This window comes from Saccostrea cucullata, unplaced genomic scaffold, assembly GCF_032062105.1.
Source record: "Saccostrea cucullata isolate Sc308-1 unplaced genomic scaffold, CSIRO_AGI_Scuc_v1 ctg3218, whole genome shotgun sequence".
In the NCBI taxonomy this organism is placed as follows: domain Eukaryota; kingdom Metazoa; phylum Mollusca; class Bivalvia; order Ostreida; family Ostreidae; genus Saccostrea; species Saccostrea cuccullata.
This window is the reverse complement of record NW_026933323.1, coordinates 9173-27688: the sequence shown is the minus strand read 5'-3', so window position 1 is coordinate 27688 and position 18516 is coordinate 9173. Positions and strand designations below refer to the sequence as shown.

The 18516-nt window shown below is 32.0% G+C and overlaps 1 protein-coding gene across 1 annotated transcript; it reads right to left on the bottom strand.

Moving 5' to 3' along the window:
• Positions 1-4085: 4085 nt before the first annotated feature.
• Positions 4086-18008, bottom strand: LOC134237983 (vesicular glutamate transporter 1-like). The gene is made up of 9 exons (XM_062720112.1): positions 17879-18008; positions 17414-17524; positions 17047-17133; positions 14607-14743; positions 13434-13583; positions 13020-13149; positions 12004-12114; positions 8880-9007; positions 4086-5834 (listed from the first exon to the last, which is right to left on the bottom strand). The coding sequence occupies exons 1-9, from the start codon at positions 18006-18008 to the stop codon at positions 5394-5396; spliced, it is 1425 nt and encodes a 474-aa protein (XP_062576096.1). The 3' UTR covers positions 4086-5393.
• Between the last annotated feature and the right edge of the window lie 508 nt (positions 18009-18516).

Sequence of the window (18516 nt, the reverse complement as noted above, 5' to 3'; positions counted from 1 at the left end):
AACTGTTTGCTGTAGCCTTCTTCTGGAAATCGAAGCTTTCTAATAGGCATAATCACCACATGGAAGTGTAATGAAATGGTTTTCAGGGGTCTATTTGAAAAAACTTAAGAAAAAACATACTTAGGTTCTTTAACAACAAAGTACATGCTAATGTTTGTGATGGATGTTGGCCATCAAAGAGACTTTTCGAAGAACCACAGATATGGAAGATAATGATCCTGAAGTAATCTCCCAATTTCTTTAATTTAAATTTGCTCACCGTCCTAAAGATATAAAAGGAAAAAGTTTTATTGATAGATTATCATTAACATCTTTTTCAAAGTAAAATACCGTATTCACATATATTTACATCCACTTAATATTTTTTCTTTTATTTCTTATGAAGACCATTGTCGTTAATAAGTCCATACACGACACAAAGAAAGCAACTTGCATAGATTTCTTGAAGAATGGCTGTTCCGTCAGTTATGCATACAATGACATCTACGACTATTATACAATATTTAACAAATTTAATTTTATTCTTAATGGGGTTTTTTCCATACCAATGTCAATATCAACGAAAAATTCTTTCTTTTTTTATTAGTACGGGAATTTATGTTGCAGATATTGCAGAAAAAAATTACATAATCCGCTTATGCGGGTTATGTAATTTTTTTTAGCTACAGCTGTGACATTAATTCTCGTACTAACAACCAAAGAAAACATTTACTTGTTTAACTAAGAGAGATGTGTCAAGCTCTGTTGCTTCTTGCTCTGTTATTTCAAGCTCAAGAGGGATATATATAGTGTCGACATAATAAAGGAAATGACCGTCATTGATATACCTAAATGTCAAGTTGAAAGCTACAGCAAGTATTTTTTTTCACAAATAAAAAAAAATAGATCTGTTTCATATGAATAAAAAAATAGATATGCTTATTACGGGGTGCAAATGATGCCCATGGAAATTTCTATAATTTGCTGGGAGACGTGGTCTCCGAAAACCACACAGATAGTTCAATAAGAAACTCAAGCATAATTAATATCAATATCAGAGTACTTCTATGTACCATCAGATTGTTTTTGCTTGTTTTTTATAAAAAAGTAATTCTGCAAATGACAATCACAGAGCAAGGTAACAAGTTCCATTGAGCTTTAAATGATATCAAAAAGCTTGGCCTTTAATGTAACATGGGGAATGATTGTATATAAATTTGAAAAGTCGTTAAGTTTATACTGTCTTACTTTTGGTAAAATTTTATGATTTCAAACTTTTCCAAACGTTCTTTGGAAGTTATGAGTATCCAAATCTGATCTACACCACTTCTCGAAATATATAATTCAAAAGTACTTCTGAGGTTTCTCCTTCACTACAGTGTAATTTATATTTTAATGAGGAGTAAAGAAAAAGGCTTGGTTAAAACTTAATATTTACTGGAACCCGCTAATGTATCCTTGTAACAATTTTTATGAAGTTTTGGATAAAGATACATGCATGGTTATTCAACTTCATTTTGTAGTCAGGAATATCAAAAATATTGATTAAAATATGACGAATGATTTTAAAGACTTTTCTCTCTAGAAAGGAATTTTTATTAGTAAATAAATTTACATGTCACACTACAGGCTACGAAGGCTATAGAAAGATACTTCTTTTTTTCACGGAATTTTTTTTCTATAATGATCGATGAGTATTATTTAATGGACGTCTGAGCTTGAAAACTGTATGTAATCTCCATATATTCTATCAAATGTTTTATTAAAGAAACAACGCCAGCTTATAAAATAAAAATTATTTTTCATGATCGAGATGGATTGTTTTGAAAAGGCTTCAAAGATTTAATATCAGGAAATCAATTGACTATAATAAAGTTAAGTCTGATCTTCAATTTATCATGTGAAATGTAAATGTGGACAGCCGCCAAATGTTGAAAAACGATATGTTGAGTTTGGTTAGAATTAAATTTTCCATTTTGTTTTTATTTTAGAGTACAGGTGTATATTTTTGTGTAGACATTTTAAAATACTTTCTGAATGATCTTCCAAAATGTCCTATTCACCTCTGCTTATATTCTCTGTGAGAAGTGATGAAAGAGGTTCTATAGATCAATTACTAGGTATTTCTAAATTTCTTTGTAATTATTTTCAATTTAAGGTTTTGCAATCTAGTTTAGTTATGGTAGTTTAAATTAAATATTGTGCTGGAAATACAAAAATATGTTTAAAATATTGAAGGAATATATAAGGAATGAAGCTTATTTTAACCTATGTTATACGATATAACATAACTTGATGCAGTTTACGCCTTATAACCGCGAAGCGGCTTATAAAAAAGCGTAATCTCTCCAAAGGTATGTTAGATCGTATAACATAGGTTAAAATGAGCTTCAGTCCTTATAATTTAATTTCAGAGTAGACAATAAGACGTTTTCCTCCAAAAATGGATTCAAACTGAGCATGTTTTAAAAGTAACGTCAGGCGGAGTAGGCAACTTATACGATATAAACTAAATCTTTTATACAATCAAATGACGTCCAAACTTAAATCAAATTATTTAAGATTGACACCTGGCTTTGAAGAATCTTCTTATAGGTGACTATGTGTATAAATTGGATTAAATTTTAGAACGATAATCAAGATCCTCTAAAATCCAACGGTAGGCCTAATTATGAATCTTGCAAAGACTATAATATTACAAGTTGGAACTAGCAATTATGATCTATCAAATTCTTTACTTATACGAGGGGTGATCAAAAAGTTCGCGAACAAATTGAATAACTTTCATAAAACAAATAAAATTAGGTTTCAGTGTTCATTATTTTTTAAAATAACCCCTCTCTGAATTTAATGCATATCTGCCACCGTTCTGCTCATGCGCGAATCACGTGATCCAGGCGATCACGTGACATGCTCTGAAGCATTCTGTTCATAGACGCTAATATATTTTTCCGAATCTTATATTTCTAATCATGCAAGTTAATTTTTATAACAAGAACAGTCAATTTGTCACAGACGACAAAATCTTAGAAATAGGACAATTGGATAAGGATATCCTTTCCCAGAAAGAACATTGTGACCATTACAACCTGAGCTCTCTGTCTTATGAACGTCGTTTATCCAATATGGATATAGTTGTAGGGCCCTTCTTTTTATCATATTTAATATGTTAAAAGTCTAGATTAACCGATATTTTCGGGATTTAATAATAATATTAAGCTAAGATATTCATTAATTTTTCTTGCTGTAACTTCGCAATCTTTCATAAGAAATAGCCGAAAAAAGGACACATCTCTTCCCCCCGCTTGCGTTCGCTGGGCTAAAAAATAAACGTCATATTTAACTATCTCCCTCCCTTCACTAAAACAATCAATCCAATTTATGATTGAATGTCGGGAAAGTCTCTTGTCTTCATAAACCGTGTACAAATTATTATAAGATACTTCAAAGTAATTTCCAAGTTATACATTAAACTTTACAACAGTTCGTTTCTCGAGTAAGACTGTGACAACCCTTTTTCGTCACGAATCACCTACATATTGACGTCATTTTCACATTGTGACGTTACAATGATGGAGAAATTCATTACTTTTCATGTGCTATTTATAGAACATATGCTCGACTATAGGTGTGTCAAATGTCATTCTGATCTGAATCGTGGTTTTGTAAATATAGAGATAGTTCGCGAACTTTTTGATCACCCCTCGTATATGAATTACTTCAGACAGATTGCTATCCTGCTTGCATATTACCACCACCGTCTGATACGAGATTTATATACTCACCTCATGCTTTTAACATTTCTAAGAGTGTCAAGGTCTTAAGATTCATATTTAATCCATCGTCTGTCACAATTCCCTATACTTTAAAAAATTTATAGTTATAACTTTTTCAGACCTTATCAGACAATTTGCTTCATGACCTGGTTGTTGAGAATAAATGCTACTTATTCTGTAGTTTTAAATATTTCTTTTCTAACATTCGGTCGATATAACAACTTATTGGTATAATGAAATGAATATTTCAACAATGAATCAATGTTTTACTTATTCAAAATGATACACAAAACATCTCGTATTAAACAAAAAGTTTAATATCATATTGCATAATAACACATTCTACTATATATAACATAACAAAGATTAACAAACGAACAAAAATTTAACAAATGTCTCTAACATCTCTTTTTCTTTGAGTAATTTATACAAAAATAAACTCTACCACACTACATACTAGTACGTTATTGAAATCAGATATTTAAAGACTAACATGCTAGGATGATTTGATTTTAATATCAATTCTAACAAAAATGGGTTATTTATAATAAAAAAAAGTCATATCCGTGCTTTCATTATCCAATATCAATTATATATTTAATTGTTTTCAAAAGGACAAGATAGTAGTAATTTAATGATATTCATTCGAGTTGGGGGAATTCTGTAAAATGTCTTAGTTGGCATACATTTGTATGTGGGCTTCATGTATACATTGAATCAAATTAGTGTCTGTTTGAAAACATCAAATAAGGGGGGGGGGGAATTCGGCTGTTCCAATACTATGTGTTAATAACAGAATTTTGGGATGGGCGTATTTCTTCCGGTCAATACCATTCTATTCCAAAATTTGCCGCAGGGTAAAATTAGATTTTCACAGTCAAATGTTTTTGATAGTGAAAAGATTCAACTATTATCCAGTCTAACGAGATTGTATTCAAATTAAAACCAACATCGCATTAGGTTCTCGGCATAATTAGAAACATAGGTAAATTAAAGACTAAAAACATGCATGTTATATGTGCGGTATTTAAGAAAATTTCACTCTTCGAGGATAATCTGTAACGACCATTTATCAGATACATTTATCGTCCAAATGACTCTAATCACTAACATGATGTCATGCAAAAAAATTGTACTTTTACATGTATCATTAGAACATTTTAAACTATACAAAACATAACACTTTAGAGTGTCAAACATAATGTAAAAGGCATCACTCTACATTTAATAACCTATTCACCTGCTTGCCTATTCATTATACAAGATTTAAATATCTAATCTTTACCAGGTTTTTTTTTCATATCACAATATTAAAAGTAATGTTAGTGTTTTATATTATAAATATGTTAAAAACACTTAGTGATTTCATAAACAAGGCAAAATTACTTCATTATAAGTTCTCATTCTTTCAAGTTTATCGGAAAGAATTATGAATGTTTAAATGTTAATGACAATCAAAGACATAATCTAACCATGGATTAGTTAGACTTTTGTAATCATGTACAACATATAGGTAAAGTAAATCTATAAAATAGTGAGGAGTAATGCAATGATATTCTCGAAAAAGCAACGAGATCGTTGTGGTATGGTTGTTTCATGATCTAAATTCAAAAGCTGTACCTAATACTATCACAATTATTATAATTCTCTTTTGTCATTTAGATAGCTATCTTTTGATTGCACCTGTACAAGTTCCTCTTTAGTATTATATAACGGTGCATCAAATGACATCCTTTTCCCATAATCCCCTCCATACCCATTGTTATAGTATTCATCACTTTTATCAAATCCGCCATATTCTCCATTCCCTTGAAACTCGTTCCCTACATGTCCGTTTGATATAACCCCTCCGTTCATCTTTTCCTCTGCTTGATTTGTATCATATCCATTAAAAGCACCATACGAAAACAGTTTTCCTGAACCGTCTGCTTTAAGCGTATCCTCGGGGCGCCACCTGTCTTCTTCTGGTGGTTCTGCCCACGGCTGCTTCTCGCCGGAAGCGAAGATGCCATAAAATATGATGCCAAGGAAATGCACCACGCTTGCAATGATGAAGACGTTTTGCCATTCATCAGCAGTCTAAAAGGATAAAATTTGTTGAAAACATTGTTAGGCAGAGAAATGTAAATGAATTTGAATTTACTTCCATCAAGTAATATCAAATACACAAAAGGATATATTTTTTTTAAAAATTAAAAATCTTTTTTTTCTCATTTAATTTTAATACATTAATTTTTGGGCGTTTAGAGCAAGTTAATTTTTGCAATCGTTATTTGATTTGCGAGTAAAGAATTATCATTGTTTGATATCTCCCTATATATCATTGTACATGTAGTGTTACGAGTTGAAGTACATGTAGAAGGATAACCAGCTGAAAACATTTATCTCTAAAAAAAAAACAACATGTAAGTTGAAGATAATGAACAGTAACAATCTCAAAGATCAAACAATAATATGAAGAGCAGAGCATACATGAATCTCTGACAATGTCAAATTAGGGAACAGGTGCCATGGAAGGGTGAACCTCCTTTTCTACACCCGCCTTAAAATCCTTGTCATGATCAGAGAATGGTGTTAACAAATGAATGTAAACAAATATAAGGTAGGTACCATTTTAATGGAAAAGGGGTTGGAAAAGCTTTGACTTTATTCTTGGTGAAACATGGTTCTTCTTGAAATTATTTGTTTTGATATATGATTTTGATATAATATTCTAAAGATTTATCTTGTCGAAAAACGGATTGTGTAGCATGAAGCTTCAAACAGTAACTCGTGCAAATAAAATGCCCTGCATATAAACGGTCTATCTGTTATTACAACATGTAAAAGTGGTCGACTTAATAAATCCAGTAACAAAAAGAATTGTTAACAGATATAATACGGTCCATATGAAACACAAAAGCTCGTGTGGGGTCAATATTGGTGGGTAAGCAAAATTTGAGGTAAAGCCACGAACTATCATATTTGGCCCTGTGTTTTTCACAAAAATTGAGTTTCTATTCATGGCCGGTATTATACGTTAATTATTACAGGACAACATACTTCTTTTCCTTACATAACTCATATTATTAATTAATGCGCTGTTTGGCACGTGCGATGGTTTGAAGATGCGACGGTTTCATAAAAACGTTCAAAAATGCCGATTTTTCGACAGATTTTCCCAAAATTAAGTGTGGCCACAGTCAAGAACAACTTTCATACTTACCACATGAATAAATATTGCTGATACGAATCTACATGCTTAATATAATCGTTGTTCATACGTGTGGCCAATATGAAATATGCTTTTACATTTAAATTTTGATGTCGCAAAGATTTACCAGTTTTGTTGAACATTCGGTAATATTTGGTTTATATAACAATAGTTGAATAAAAATTACACACAATATATTTTAAAAAAAAAAAAAAGTCAGTAGTTCGTTTGAAACGAAATTTGTGGCGAGGCATGATCTTCGATTTATATTATCTGAATTCAAAACTCAAAAAAACATATGTTACATTTCTCTTTGTCAGTCTTTGAACATGACGTTAAAATTAATACATATACGTCAATTGTGACGTCATAAAGACTGTAATTATTTTAGATGGTAATTGATTTTTTTCAAGATGAATCACTTAAGGTAGGACAAAACACCCGCGATTTCTATTTTAACCCATTTCTTAAAAATTACTGGAGGAAAAAAGAATAATATTACTATATTGACAACAATGAATGATCCCTGAAAGAAAAATAATAAGTTTTGGTATATTTGCGTTATATTTCGTGAAAAAATCAGAGAATCCTATATATTGGTCACTTGGGAGCTTACATCTTGGAATGTGTTTACGCTATCTAAGTGAAATAAACAAGCATGTAACAGTCTGTTATAAAATGCAGTGCAACTTTTGTTCCATAAATAGTAGAGGGGAGATATTTGGACACATATATAAAGAGTCTCCATTCTTCATGTACTACAAAGGTCAAGGTCATATCACGAGGTCAAAGGTCAATTATTGTGACGTCATCTACTGAATATTTCAGTTTTTTTGCCATTGAATTTTTTTAATCGCCGAAAATATCTTAAACCACCGGTTCAATTTTCTTTATTTTTACACATTTTATTTTAGGACCCATTTGAATCATTCTGTTAATTTTTTGTAAAAATTGAATTATACATTTTCTCTTAAGAAAACTTAAACTGTCGGATATTTACATGTGAATTTTCAGTTTCGGATACAATGTGTGTTCTATTTTACTTAATATTTTACCCAAATTTTCCAGTATCAATGTGACTTACTGATTTAATGTAACAAAAAGGTTATCTTTATTGAAAGTATTACACAAATTTGCAATCGATCAATTGAAAATTCTGAAATAAGGCTCATTCTCAAGTCGAATGTCTGATTTTGCAATTTTCTTACAGAGGTCTGATAGGCCATATTTCAGACTATGTGGGCAAAAAATGTGCGGTTGAATTTCTTTCATATCATGTATAAAGAGAGATTTTGTATCCAAGAACAAAATATCAAAGTTTCAGAAAAATTGAATTTGAGGAAAAATTTGACCTATCTATTTGGTCCTACCTTAAACTTAACTCGATATCATTAGATAGATTAATGAAATAAATAATTAACAAATTGAAAGAATGGACCCCCCTTTTTTTCTGGATCCACATCACTATGAAAACATGGAATATCATAATCACGTCTGCCCTTCGTAATACAAGCAAAATAATATTGTGCTAGCTTACTTCTAAAATATTATAAATAAAAAAAAAAAGAAGAAATAATGTACGAAATTAAAGGATTTAGATATTAATTGTCTGCAATTCCACGAAACAAAATTTTGAACTTGGATGAGTATATGTCAATTTCAAGTTCTTTATAATATTAGGAGAGGTAGAGTCAGCACTCTTACATATTATAGCCGCAATTTATTATGTACCTAATATGTATCACTCAATTTTAAGCTGTTCATGGAGACGCAATTTCGTGGGTGATTCGTAAATATGATGGTTCATTGAATCAATATGTTAACAAAATAAACGTTCGTGGGGATGTAAATTCGTGGGTAAGGGTGACCCAAGAAATCCACGAACATTGGTCCCCCACGAACATTGATGATTCTACAGTATTGCTCCTTACCCCCTTCTTGGTGAGAAGTTCTGTCACAACTGGACATAACATGCCTGATAGAGTACCCACACCGTTAGACAAACCCATCAGAATACTGGCAAAGCGCGGAGCTATATCCAGGTGATTGACATTGAAACCTAGAAATATAATTTTACAGTTTAATTTTCAAATTCTTTTATCTTAAAATTTTAAAAACACTTCTCTATGCACAAATTTTATACAATATATAAATGAAATCTACCAGCTGGTTCTTAAATAGTATGCACGTCACAGATAAAATGTTATATCACCAATGTCTCTTTTTTTCAAAGTTTGTCGTGCAAGTACATACCTTTATGTCGTATCAAGTTAAGTTTCTTAAATCAAAGGCCAATTTATCAAAAGAAAATTGTTAATTACTTTAAACGAATTCAAAACTTAAGAAGAAATTAGCTCATTCCTTTTAGTCTGTAACCCAAGCTTCACAAAGTATATTTCATACACACTGTATGAAATATATGTAGATAACAAACAGTATTCCAGCTCAAAAGTTCATGAAATAATACAAAATAGAAACAAAGCAAACATGGACGTCCAAAACATCAAAGTTGTGATCAGGTGCCACTGAGGAGTAAGCATCCCCTACCAACCGGTCACACCCGCCGTGTGCTCCTCATCATGATCGGGAGATCATGCCAATTCAGTGTGTAAATAATAAACTAACAATGAATATGGAAAAACGTCAGTCAGCATTTAATGATAAATTGTATTTGCTGACAAGGTCATTGTATTGACCACAGAACTTACGAGATGATGACTTTAAACGAGACTGCTAATATTCTTGTTTCATCAACTTGTTTGTCAACAATTTACCTCTTTTTAGAAATTGTACATACGTAAAGCATGCTTTTGCGTATCGAATCAACTGAGAGGTATAAACGCCGTATTTCAGTGATGAAGGTGATGATATATTCTAGTAATTATTATTCAAGCAAAATTTCTAGCCTTAACAGACGTCCTATTCTACAGATATATTTTCATGAAGTCCTTTATTATTATACTTGTAAAATAGAATCTTAAAATCTCAATTTGTTTATGAATCTAAAATGATTGTGTCGTTAATTTACCTAAAATTGAATATACTTGAGGCTATACTGTTTGTACAATGTGGCGCATGTACATGTTGATTTTTCCATTCAGCATTTGATGTGACCTTACTTACATAGTTTCAGCGTTATACACGTAATGATGTATAATATACACGTATAATGGTACATTATCAAATATACACAAGGATAAATTCCTTAACTTAAGCAATAAATTTTGATTTATCTTTTAAATACGATATCTAGATTTGTAATAATTTCATGTCTAATATGAGACGTACAAGGTTAGCACTGTCTGAACTAATCGAATATCGTATCCTAAAACAAAATGGCCATTAAGATTGGAATTATTTTCATCTGTCTCCTTTATATTAACGAGACAATACGGATGCTACCAAGCAATAATCTGCGAATAGGTGATTAATACCAACGTAAATGGTTTGTTGAATCGGAAAAAATTAAGGAAAACTGGAGGAAAGGTTCATTATTCAAGGAAAGGACTCAATAGCTTAGATTGCTTGTTAACCTTGAGGCAAGACAAAAATATACTTTAACATTATAGATCAGAATGCTGGAGATAACTTCGAGATATGAAGTTTGATTAAAACAGAGAAGGCCACAATTAATATACACAGGATATTATATATTACGCCATGACAAGCACCTGCTGGTAATATCAACAATCATTTTCTGTTCTGAAACTCTTCCTCATACAAAGCATTCGGCTTAAAACAAAAGCCTTACTTCAAAAGAACGTTCTATCAATGCATGTACACATATTTTGAGTGGGGACATTACAAAAATCTAATTTGATTTCTGTAGATACAAAAACATGTACAGGAGATATAATTGTTTTGAATTTTGAATATTTTTCATTTACATTCTTGCCTTCGTTTGCATATTGCAGAAGCTTGAAATGACTCTAAATTAAATGCATATACATGTACCGTCATAACATTAAATCTAAATTTTACATAACAGGTGTCATGATTTAAAAGGTATCTATTAAATGACTTTATTTTATGCATATTCCTTGACATTATCAACAGAAAGGTCTGGTCTTTGGTTGCTAAGGTTTCCTCGCCTACAAATTAAAACCACTGGAAAATCTCCATAAGATGTGCAGCGATATTAATGAGGCGAAAAGATAACGGAAAGGTTAACTAGTTCCGGATTTTACATTTTTTTTGAATAATGATAAAGCATTATATCATTGTTTTGAAAATTTTATGCTTGCTTTTTGAAAATACATAATATTATATTGTCCTACACGGCATTCAAGCCTAATCTGCTCCGATGAGATTGCTTAGTAATACAAAATCTGTTCCTCGGAGAGGACCTGGTATTATAAAATACAAAATCTGACGATATTGCAAATGAGTTCTGGAAATTATAATTGGTTTACAAATCAAATGTCATTATGTTGTGCCAAATACAGCAATGGAATTGCCTCCCAGCACGGAATGTGAGACCGAACCACAACAAAAGCTCTGAATTGCGTCTGATGCAATTTATATCTAAGATTGATCGATGATACCGATATGTGAGGGATCATTAATTTTTCATTTTATTGAAACCATCTTTCATCTCTGCAACGATGATGTATAACACCGCATTAAATTACGGTTCTTCGCACTGTGTGTACGCAAGTTTCAGTCCAACCTTTTGTATAATGTCATTAGCTCCTGCTAAAACCTGAAAGGTTCCTAGTACCTAGTTTCATAGTTCCCTATTCATGCTATTCAGATTTCTATGCCCCGCAGGTAGCAGTGCTGTATTTTTGTATACGATAGTCATCTCTGACAACCACATCTAAAACACTAGAATGTCAGAAATTAACTGCAACATTTGTTTGTTGCTTACACAAAAATGAAACATTCTATCCAAGCCTGATTAAATATTTACCTCATCAGGGCTTTCCTGTATGAGAGATTTGTAATGTTTTCAATACTTTTAAAAGACCTTAATCCTTAAATCTTTTTTCTCAGGAAAAGAGGTTCAATAAAGACAAAATCAATCTGTTCTAAATTAAAATGTAGATTCATTACCTGAGATGGCAAATCCGCTGGATCCAACTGCTAGGGTCAGACACACGATAGCTGTTGTCGTGTTTCTCGTGATTGCAACTCCAAGCAGAAAACAAGCCTCTAGACCAAAACCTAAAAAGAACATTCTGAATTACTCTGAGCTACATTCTGATTTATTTTTGGATAAATCCTGATTTAGTCTGATCTTTATTTTGATTTACTCTATGCTATACTCTGATTTAATCTAGGCTACATCCTGGTTGACTCTAGGCTACATCCTGATTTACTCTGGACTGCATCCTGATTTACTCTGATCTTTATTCTGATTTACTCTGTGCTATACACTGATTTACTCTGGGCTACATCCTGATAGACTCTGAGCTTTATTCTGATTTACTTTGGGCTATATCCTGGTTAAATATGGTCTATATTCGTATAAACTATTGACGTTATCCTTATTTCTTTCAGGGTTATTATCCTGAACTTCTATAGGCTACATCCTGATTTACTATATATGGGTTATATTCGGATTTTGAACAAAGTGTAGACATGCTTGCGGTTAGAACGAGTTGCCTTTTTTGAATTAAGTCTTATAACCTTGATTTTTGCATACTACTAGTTTGCAATAAAAATCGATTTTGAGAAAAATATTGTACGTATTATACGTGTTCTTGCAATTTACCACGATAAATGAAGATGATCGTACATTGATAGTTTTCATTAATAATGAATACGATTCAATTTTCTTTGTTTGTAGAATTTTTTATCCTTACCCAGAGAGCCAAATATTTCCTGAAATCGTAGATTTAAAACCTATATCTCATCCCAATTATTAAATATTTACTGGGTTTGTAGATTATATCCTTATTCACCCGTTTCCAATAACAAAAAATTAAGTTCTTGCTAGGTTTACAGATTTATTTTCATTTCCTTATTCACACAATTATTCTTTTTTTTTTTTTTTTGGTTTAGAGATTTCAAATTGATATCCATATCCCCAAAATTTAGATTTGTAGATTTAAGTTTCGTTTCCTTACCCCCACAATTAAATATTTTCCTGACATGAGTCGTGGTGAGGAGGCGCTGCCTAAGCTTGTCTGCTATAAATCCTCCTATAGGAACTATGATTGCCATGACAAGATGTGGCAGTGCTGCTAAAATACCACTCTACAAAATTTTATATTTAAATTAAAATCAAAATAAAATAAAATTTTTAAAAAAGTGTATGTCATTAATTTTTATCAAATAAATCTTTGAGTAACAATGGCATGAAACATGGATTGCGTTTTGTACAATCCAGGGTTAAGGCCTTATCACGTTAAACACTGCTAATTACGTACATCTTTTTGAAACCATATTTGGCTAAGAATAAAATCAGACTTCACAATTTCCAATAATAAGATATATCAAAATTTCATTCTTATTGTAAATTTAAATTTATAGGAAGTTACCTTGGAAACATCAAAATGGAACACCTCAGTGAAATACATCGGCTGGGAAATGATAAGCAGGTAAAAAGTCCAACTTCGACAGAAATTGGCGACTATTATCGCATAAACAGGCATTGATGAAAAGAATTTTAACCATGGCGTCTTCATGTCCTGACAAGAAGAACAATGAAATTAAGTTTGAACATTACTCTGACCTTTAGGTCGTTGTTTTACTGAAATCATATTTTCCCCTGAATATCTACAATTTAAATTGCAGAAACTAGTGGAGCTGCATAAATTCCTTCGGTTCTGAGTTCATAATTGTTCATTACCACATTCTTTCATTTATAATCGTGCCAAAAAATCTAATATGTCTCTATTTCTCTCGCCATTGTTGTCTTTACGCTAATGCAGAAGACTTGTCTTGTGGAGTCGTTTTCCCTTAGAATTTATTTATTCTCTTAGATTTTGTTTTATTCCGGACACTTTGAAACGGATGCTATGACAGTTTTCTTTAACTGTCCATCAAATGATGATTAATGTTTAAAAAATCTAAAGTCAATGGGTATTAATTGAATAGACGTGTCATCACCAGCAAAACCTTGGATTTGCCCTCGGTGTTTCTTCGGTCTTTCCATATTCTTCTTCTACTTGTGTTTTTACCAAGTCGTTAAATTAAGGTTTATCTAACAATGCGGAGAAAGGTCTTGATTAACTCAACTTTTATATAACCTACAGAGAGGTCCCCAAGCTAAAACTCTCGTTCGATCCTCGGCAAATCCTTTTTTTCAAATGCTTCTGAATATCCCTAGATTGATAGACGAGATTGAATTAAGAAGGGAATGTTTCCTCTCATGGGGCCATAGAATCAACATGAAAGTCTCTGAATTACCCTTTCTATTATTTGATCGAAGGCAAATAGAAAAATGGTCGTTAACGAAATCAAACATGTGCTGTCAAGAGACAGGAGAAAGAACTTTCTGCATTCTTTCAAAACTCACTACATTCTGCTACATATGCTAGTATGGAAAAAATCTAACTAACAATAAAAGACACATTACACATCTTTGACTGCAATCTGTACATTCTGAAAGTTTTTTCATATCCACGGAAATACCCATTTCGTTTAAATGACAACAGTTTGAATTTAATCTTAGAAAATTAAGTTTTATCCTTGGAATCCTGTATTTTTACCTTGTCAACCAGACAGCCAGACTCGGCTATAGACGTTTCTATATAAATTCGCTCCTCCTGCGTTATATGAGGGTTTGTTGCTGGCTTTTCAAAAGAAAATATCATCCAGAAAAGGCACCATATCATGCCTAGAATACCTGTAAAATTAAACAGGAAGAACGTATGTCAAAATTGGCACCACACCATTAAAAATAAAGAGATTAAGAAAAAAAAGAATACCAATCGATCTCAAAAAAATCATAAACAATACAAATAGGTTAAAAGGGCATAAAAAGGGCTCCTGGAATTTCCAGAGAATGGATCGGGTACCTAGGAGGAGTTAGCATCTCTTCTTGACCAGTCACAACCGCAATGAGCCTGTACGTATTGATCAAGCAGACGAAGTGTCTGTAGTCTGTTCAGGGTAAAACCAACGCCCTAACAATTCGTTTGAAAGAACAAGCCAAAATACGACCTACTGCTAGGTTATATTTGCTAACAAAGTATTTATTATGACCATGAAATTTTCGAAATTGCGACTTTAAACGAGGTTGTTGTATCCGTTATCATCAACTTCTCAGTTGGAAGCATGTCTCCCTTTAAAAATTGATTGTGCTTAAACCAAGTTCTCAAGTGGGGTAGAAGAGGACATATTATAGAATACCATAAGCAGGTGATAGCTGATAATTACATGTACTACATAACGGAAAAGTGAGGGTGGAAAAACTGAAGCCATCTCGTCTATTATACAATTTAGTTGTTAACTGACCTTAATTTAAGTCAGTAAAACATGCAAATAAGAAACAGATGTGGCAGACTCTGTGATTTCTTTTATTCCAAGTTCCCTGGGATATATTGAGTCGCCATTCGAATTAAAATAATTGTTGTTAATTGATAAAACATCGTCAATATATCTGAATATTGAACTGAAGACCACAGTTAGTGTTTTCCTCTTCTCGTGTAGATGTTACTGAGTAAATTCTGCTTCATAGGAATATAAAAACAGGTCAAATAATATAGGAACACACTAGATGCCTATGGAAATTCCATCAGTAAATTTAGTCTCCGAAGACAAATAAATACTGTCCATTGGGAACTCCAGCATCCTTTTTATATCAACTATTTGCTGTCTTTTAAAATGAAAAAGTCTACATTTTATTTCATCATGAAGAATTGTTGTATAAAGTTGAGAAAAGTTGCCGTAAATTTTATGTTATGGATTTTTGAAAAAAAAAAGGCGATTTAAAGTTTCTAAAAGTGTTTAGATTTCTTTTAAGATCATCATCTGAGTTTTTACACTTCGTAAATAAACTGTAGTACAGAATATTTGAAATCAGAAAGTTTTTCCAAAGCTAATTATAATAGCATCAAATCTTATGACTTTTCAACTCTATATAAAACTATTCAGACGATAAAGTATAGAATTTTTTAATTCATTGACCTTTTCATTTAAAATAGATCTCATAGATGTATGTATTGGTCATTTGCAAAATATTTTGTGGAAAAATACATTCTATTGTACACAAACATACTCTAATATTAATGCTTAAAGGTGCTCTAGTTTCTCTTTGACAATATCTATGTTATTTTTTGGAGACAAGGTTTTCCAGCTTTTCAAACAATCAGTCGGAATTCGCATGGTGTAAATTGCCCCACCTTTTATTAGCAGACCTGTTTTGTATCTTTATAATTCGACTTTTATTACATTTTCTTTATATGGCATTCAAAATTCATTTATTGGTATATGCAAACTCTTATCGAAAATCTCGGTAACGAAATGAGACTATTCAGGGTCACATAACCTGTAGATTTGATAATATCCAGATAAAAGAATTTGCTCTAGCAGCATATAAGTTATGTTATTTTACTTCTGTTAAAATGTTTCCTATATAAAGTTCAGAAGGTAAAATAGCCATCTTTTATAGTTCACGCATAGCAAAGCTATACCCCGGGGTATAGTTTTTGCTATCCACCCTCGGAAAATTTTCATGCAATTTTTGCCTCCAATTTTGATTTCCAACGATAGATCTATCTACTGACGATGTCATAATGACTTCAGTAGCATTGTGACGTCATCAGGATTTCAGATTATTCTTGCAGTATTATCTTACTCCAAAAAATTCAAACCTCAGAAATTATATTATACATCAGTATAATAAAACGCTTATCCACTGTTTGTGAGTGGGATAACTCTTTTATCAAACCCTTGACAGAAACTATTCCCCTCGGGCAAGCCCTCGGGGAATAGTTCTCTGTCGCGGGTTTGATAAAAGAGCTAGCCCACTCACACCCAGTGGATAAGTGTATACTATCCTACCGAAAAAAATTAAAATCATTAACATTTGCACGCTGGTTTTTCTGTTTTAAATCCCTCATACGTGTATCTTTTCTACTTATAAATTTTTAAAAAAAAAACTTATCTCTAGAAAGACCAATGTGCTGAGAACGAATAACTGCTTACCAAACACGTAGAATCCCGACTGCCATCCGAGATGTTTTGTCAAGATTCCAGAAAGAGGCATCCCTAGAACAGCTCCAGCATATGATCCTAAAGATATCATCATACAGATGCATGTGTATTTTACTGAACAACATTTAAAGTCAAATAACTTTTATACTACTGGGAATATAACAATGCAATGTTCGAATAGTATGTAAACATATATTTATTTCCATAAATGCGGGAAAGAAATTCGGCTTTGAATTATGTACCAAAGGCCTAATTTCCTTCATACAGGTATGATAAATGTATATTCTTTTTTACATTCGCCAATTATTAAAGAATTGTTCAAAAAGCATAAATAATTAAAGATCTGTGAAATACTTACCACAGAATGAAATAGTGGCCAGTCGTGACCGCTCTAGAGGCGGGGCCCAGTGTCTCCAGATACCGTGGCAAGCCGGATAAGTCACACCCTGAGGTAGAAAACAGTATTTCTCTTAACAGTTTACTCGTAATTTCGAGCAAAATGTAAAAAGAAAATTGAATTTTTTTTCATTAGAAGTTTTACTGGAAATAGTGGCAAACCATTATCCGCTGTCAAACAAAAAGACTCAGCAAATCATTGTGAAAGTGTGAAATAAAATTCCATTCGTTAAGTCGTTCTCCAAATGAACGATACGTTTTTTTTAATATCCTAATAGAACTAACAATTATTTTGTGATTGTACAACGAAAGTTTTTTCGCAAAATACTTCTTATTTTGCATTCTTTTTTCAAATCCTGGTACATGTGTCACTTTACATTTTCCTCCAATTTTAACTGTCTTATTATTCTAATTCACGAAAATTTACTAGCAAGAGCTGCCTTTAGAGTAAGTAAGGTACTAGTAACTTCCTTACCAAATTCACCACTTAACGTTACAAGAATCGTCCTACAACCTATGTCTTCTAGATTTTGAGTAATGCTGGTATTCAATATCATGATTTCAAAAAAGTGAATTTAAGTTCGTTAACTCTTTACAACTTAATAAATTGTTTTGCAACATACACTGAATCCTCGCGTCATATAAATATTACGTTACCATTTCCCCGCAAGCATTTTACAGCGGGGTACAAGTTTCTTTAAAGTTTAGCGTAAATAATATTATGAAGTAATATTTTAATCAAAAAATAACTTTTCTTATTTTAAGAGATTTAAGCAAGTATAAGATAGTTGGAATTGGGCAATAAATTGAAGATTATATGAACTTTTTAAAGTGCGTGAAAATGCGTGATTGCGGGGAAACGGTAAATGCGTGATTTTGCGTTAGAAATAGGAAATGGTATATGCGTTAAAATGCGTGACTGCGGGGAAGGGGGTTAATGGTCTTAGTTACTTATTCTTCATTTATCTAATATAAGGAAATTCTTCGAAATTGTAAGACATTGAAGGATACATGTATGTTTACTATTCTCAAGGAGAACCAAATCAAATATGAATTACCAACATT

Coding starts and splice junctions, on each gene's coding strand:
- LOC134237983 (XM_062720112.1), bottom strand. CDS start 18,008: ATGATATTGAATACCAGCATTACTCAAAATCTAGAAGACATAGGTTGT. Junction 14,744..17,046: donor GTCGGGATTCTACGTGTTTG/GTAAGCAGTTAT, acceptor TTAATTTTACAG/GTATTCTAGGCATGATATGG. Junction 13,150..13,433: donor TCCATTTTGATGTTTCCAAG/GTAACTTCCTAT, acceptor AAAATTTTGTAG/AGTGGTATTTTAGCAGCACT.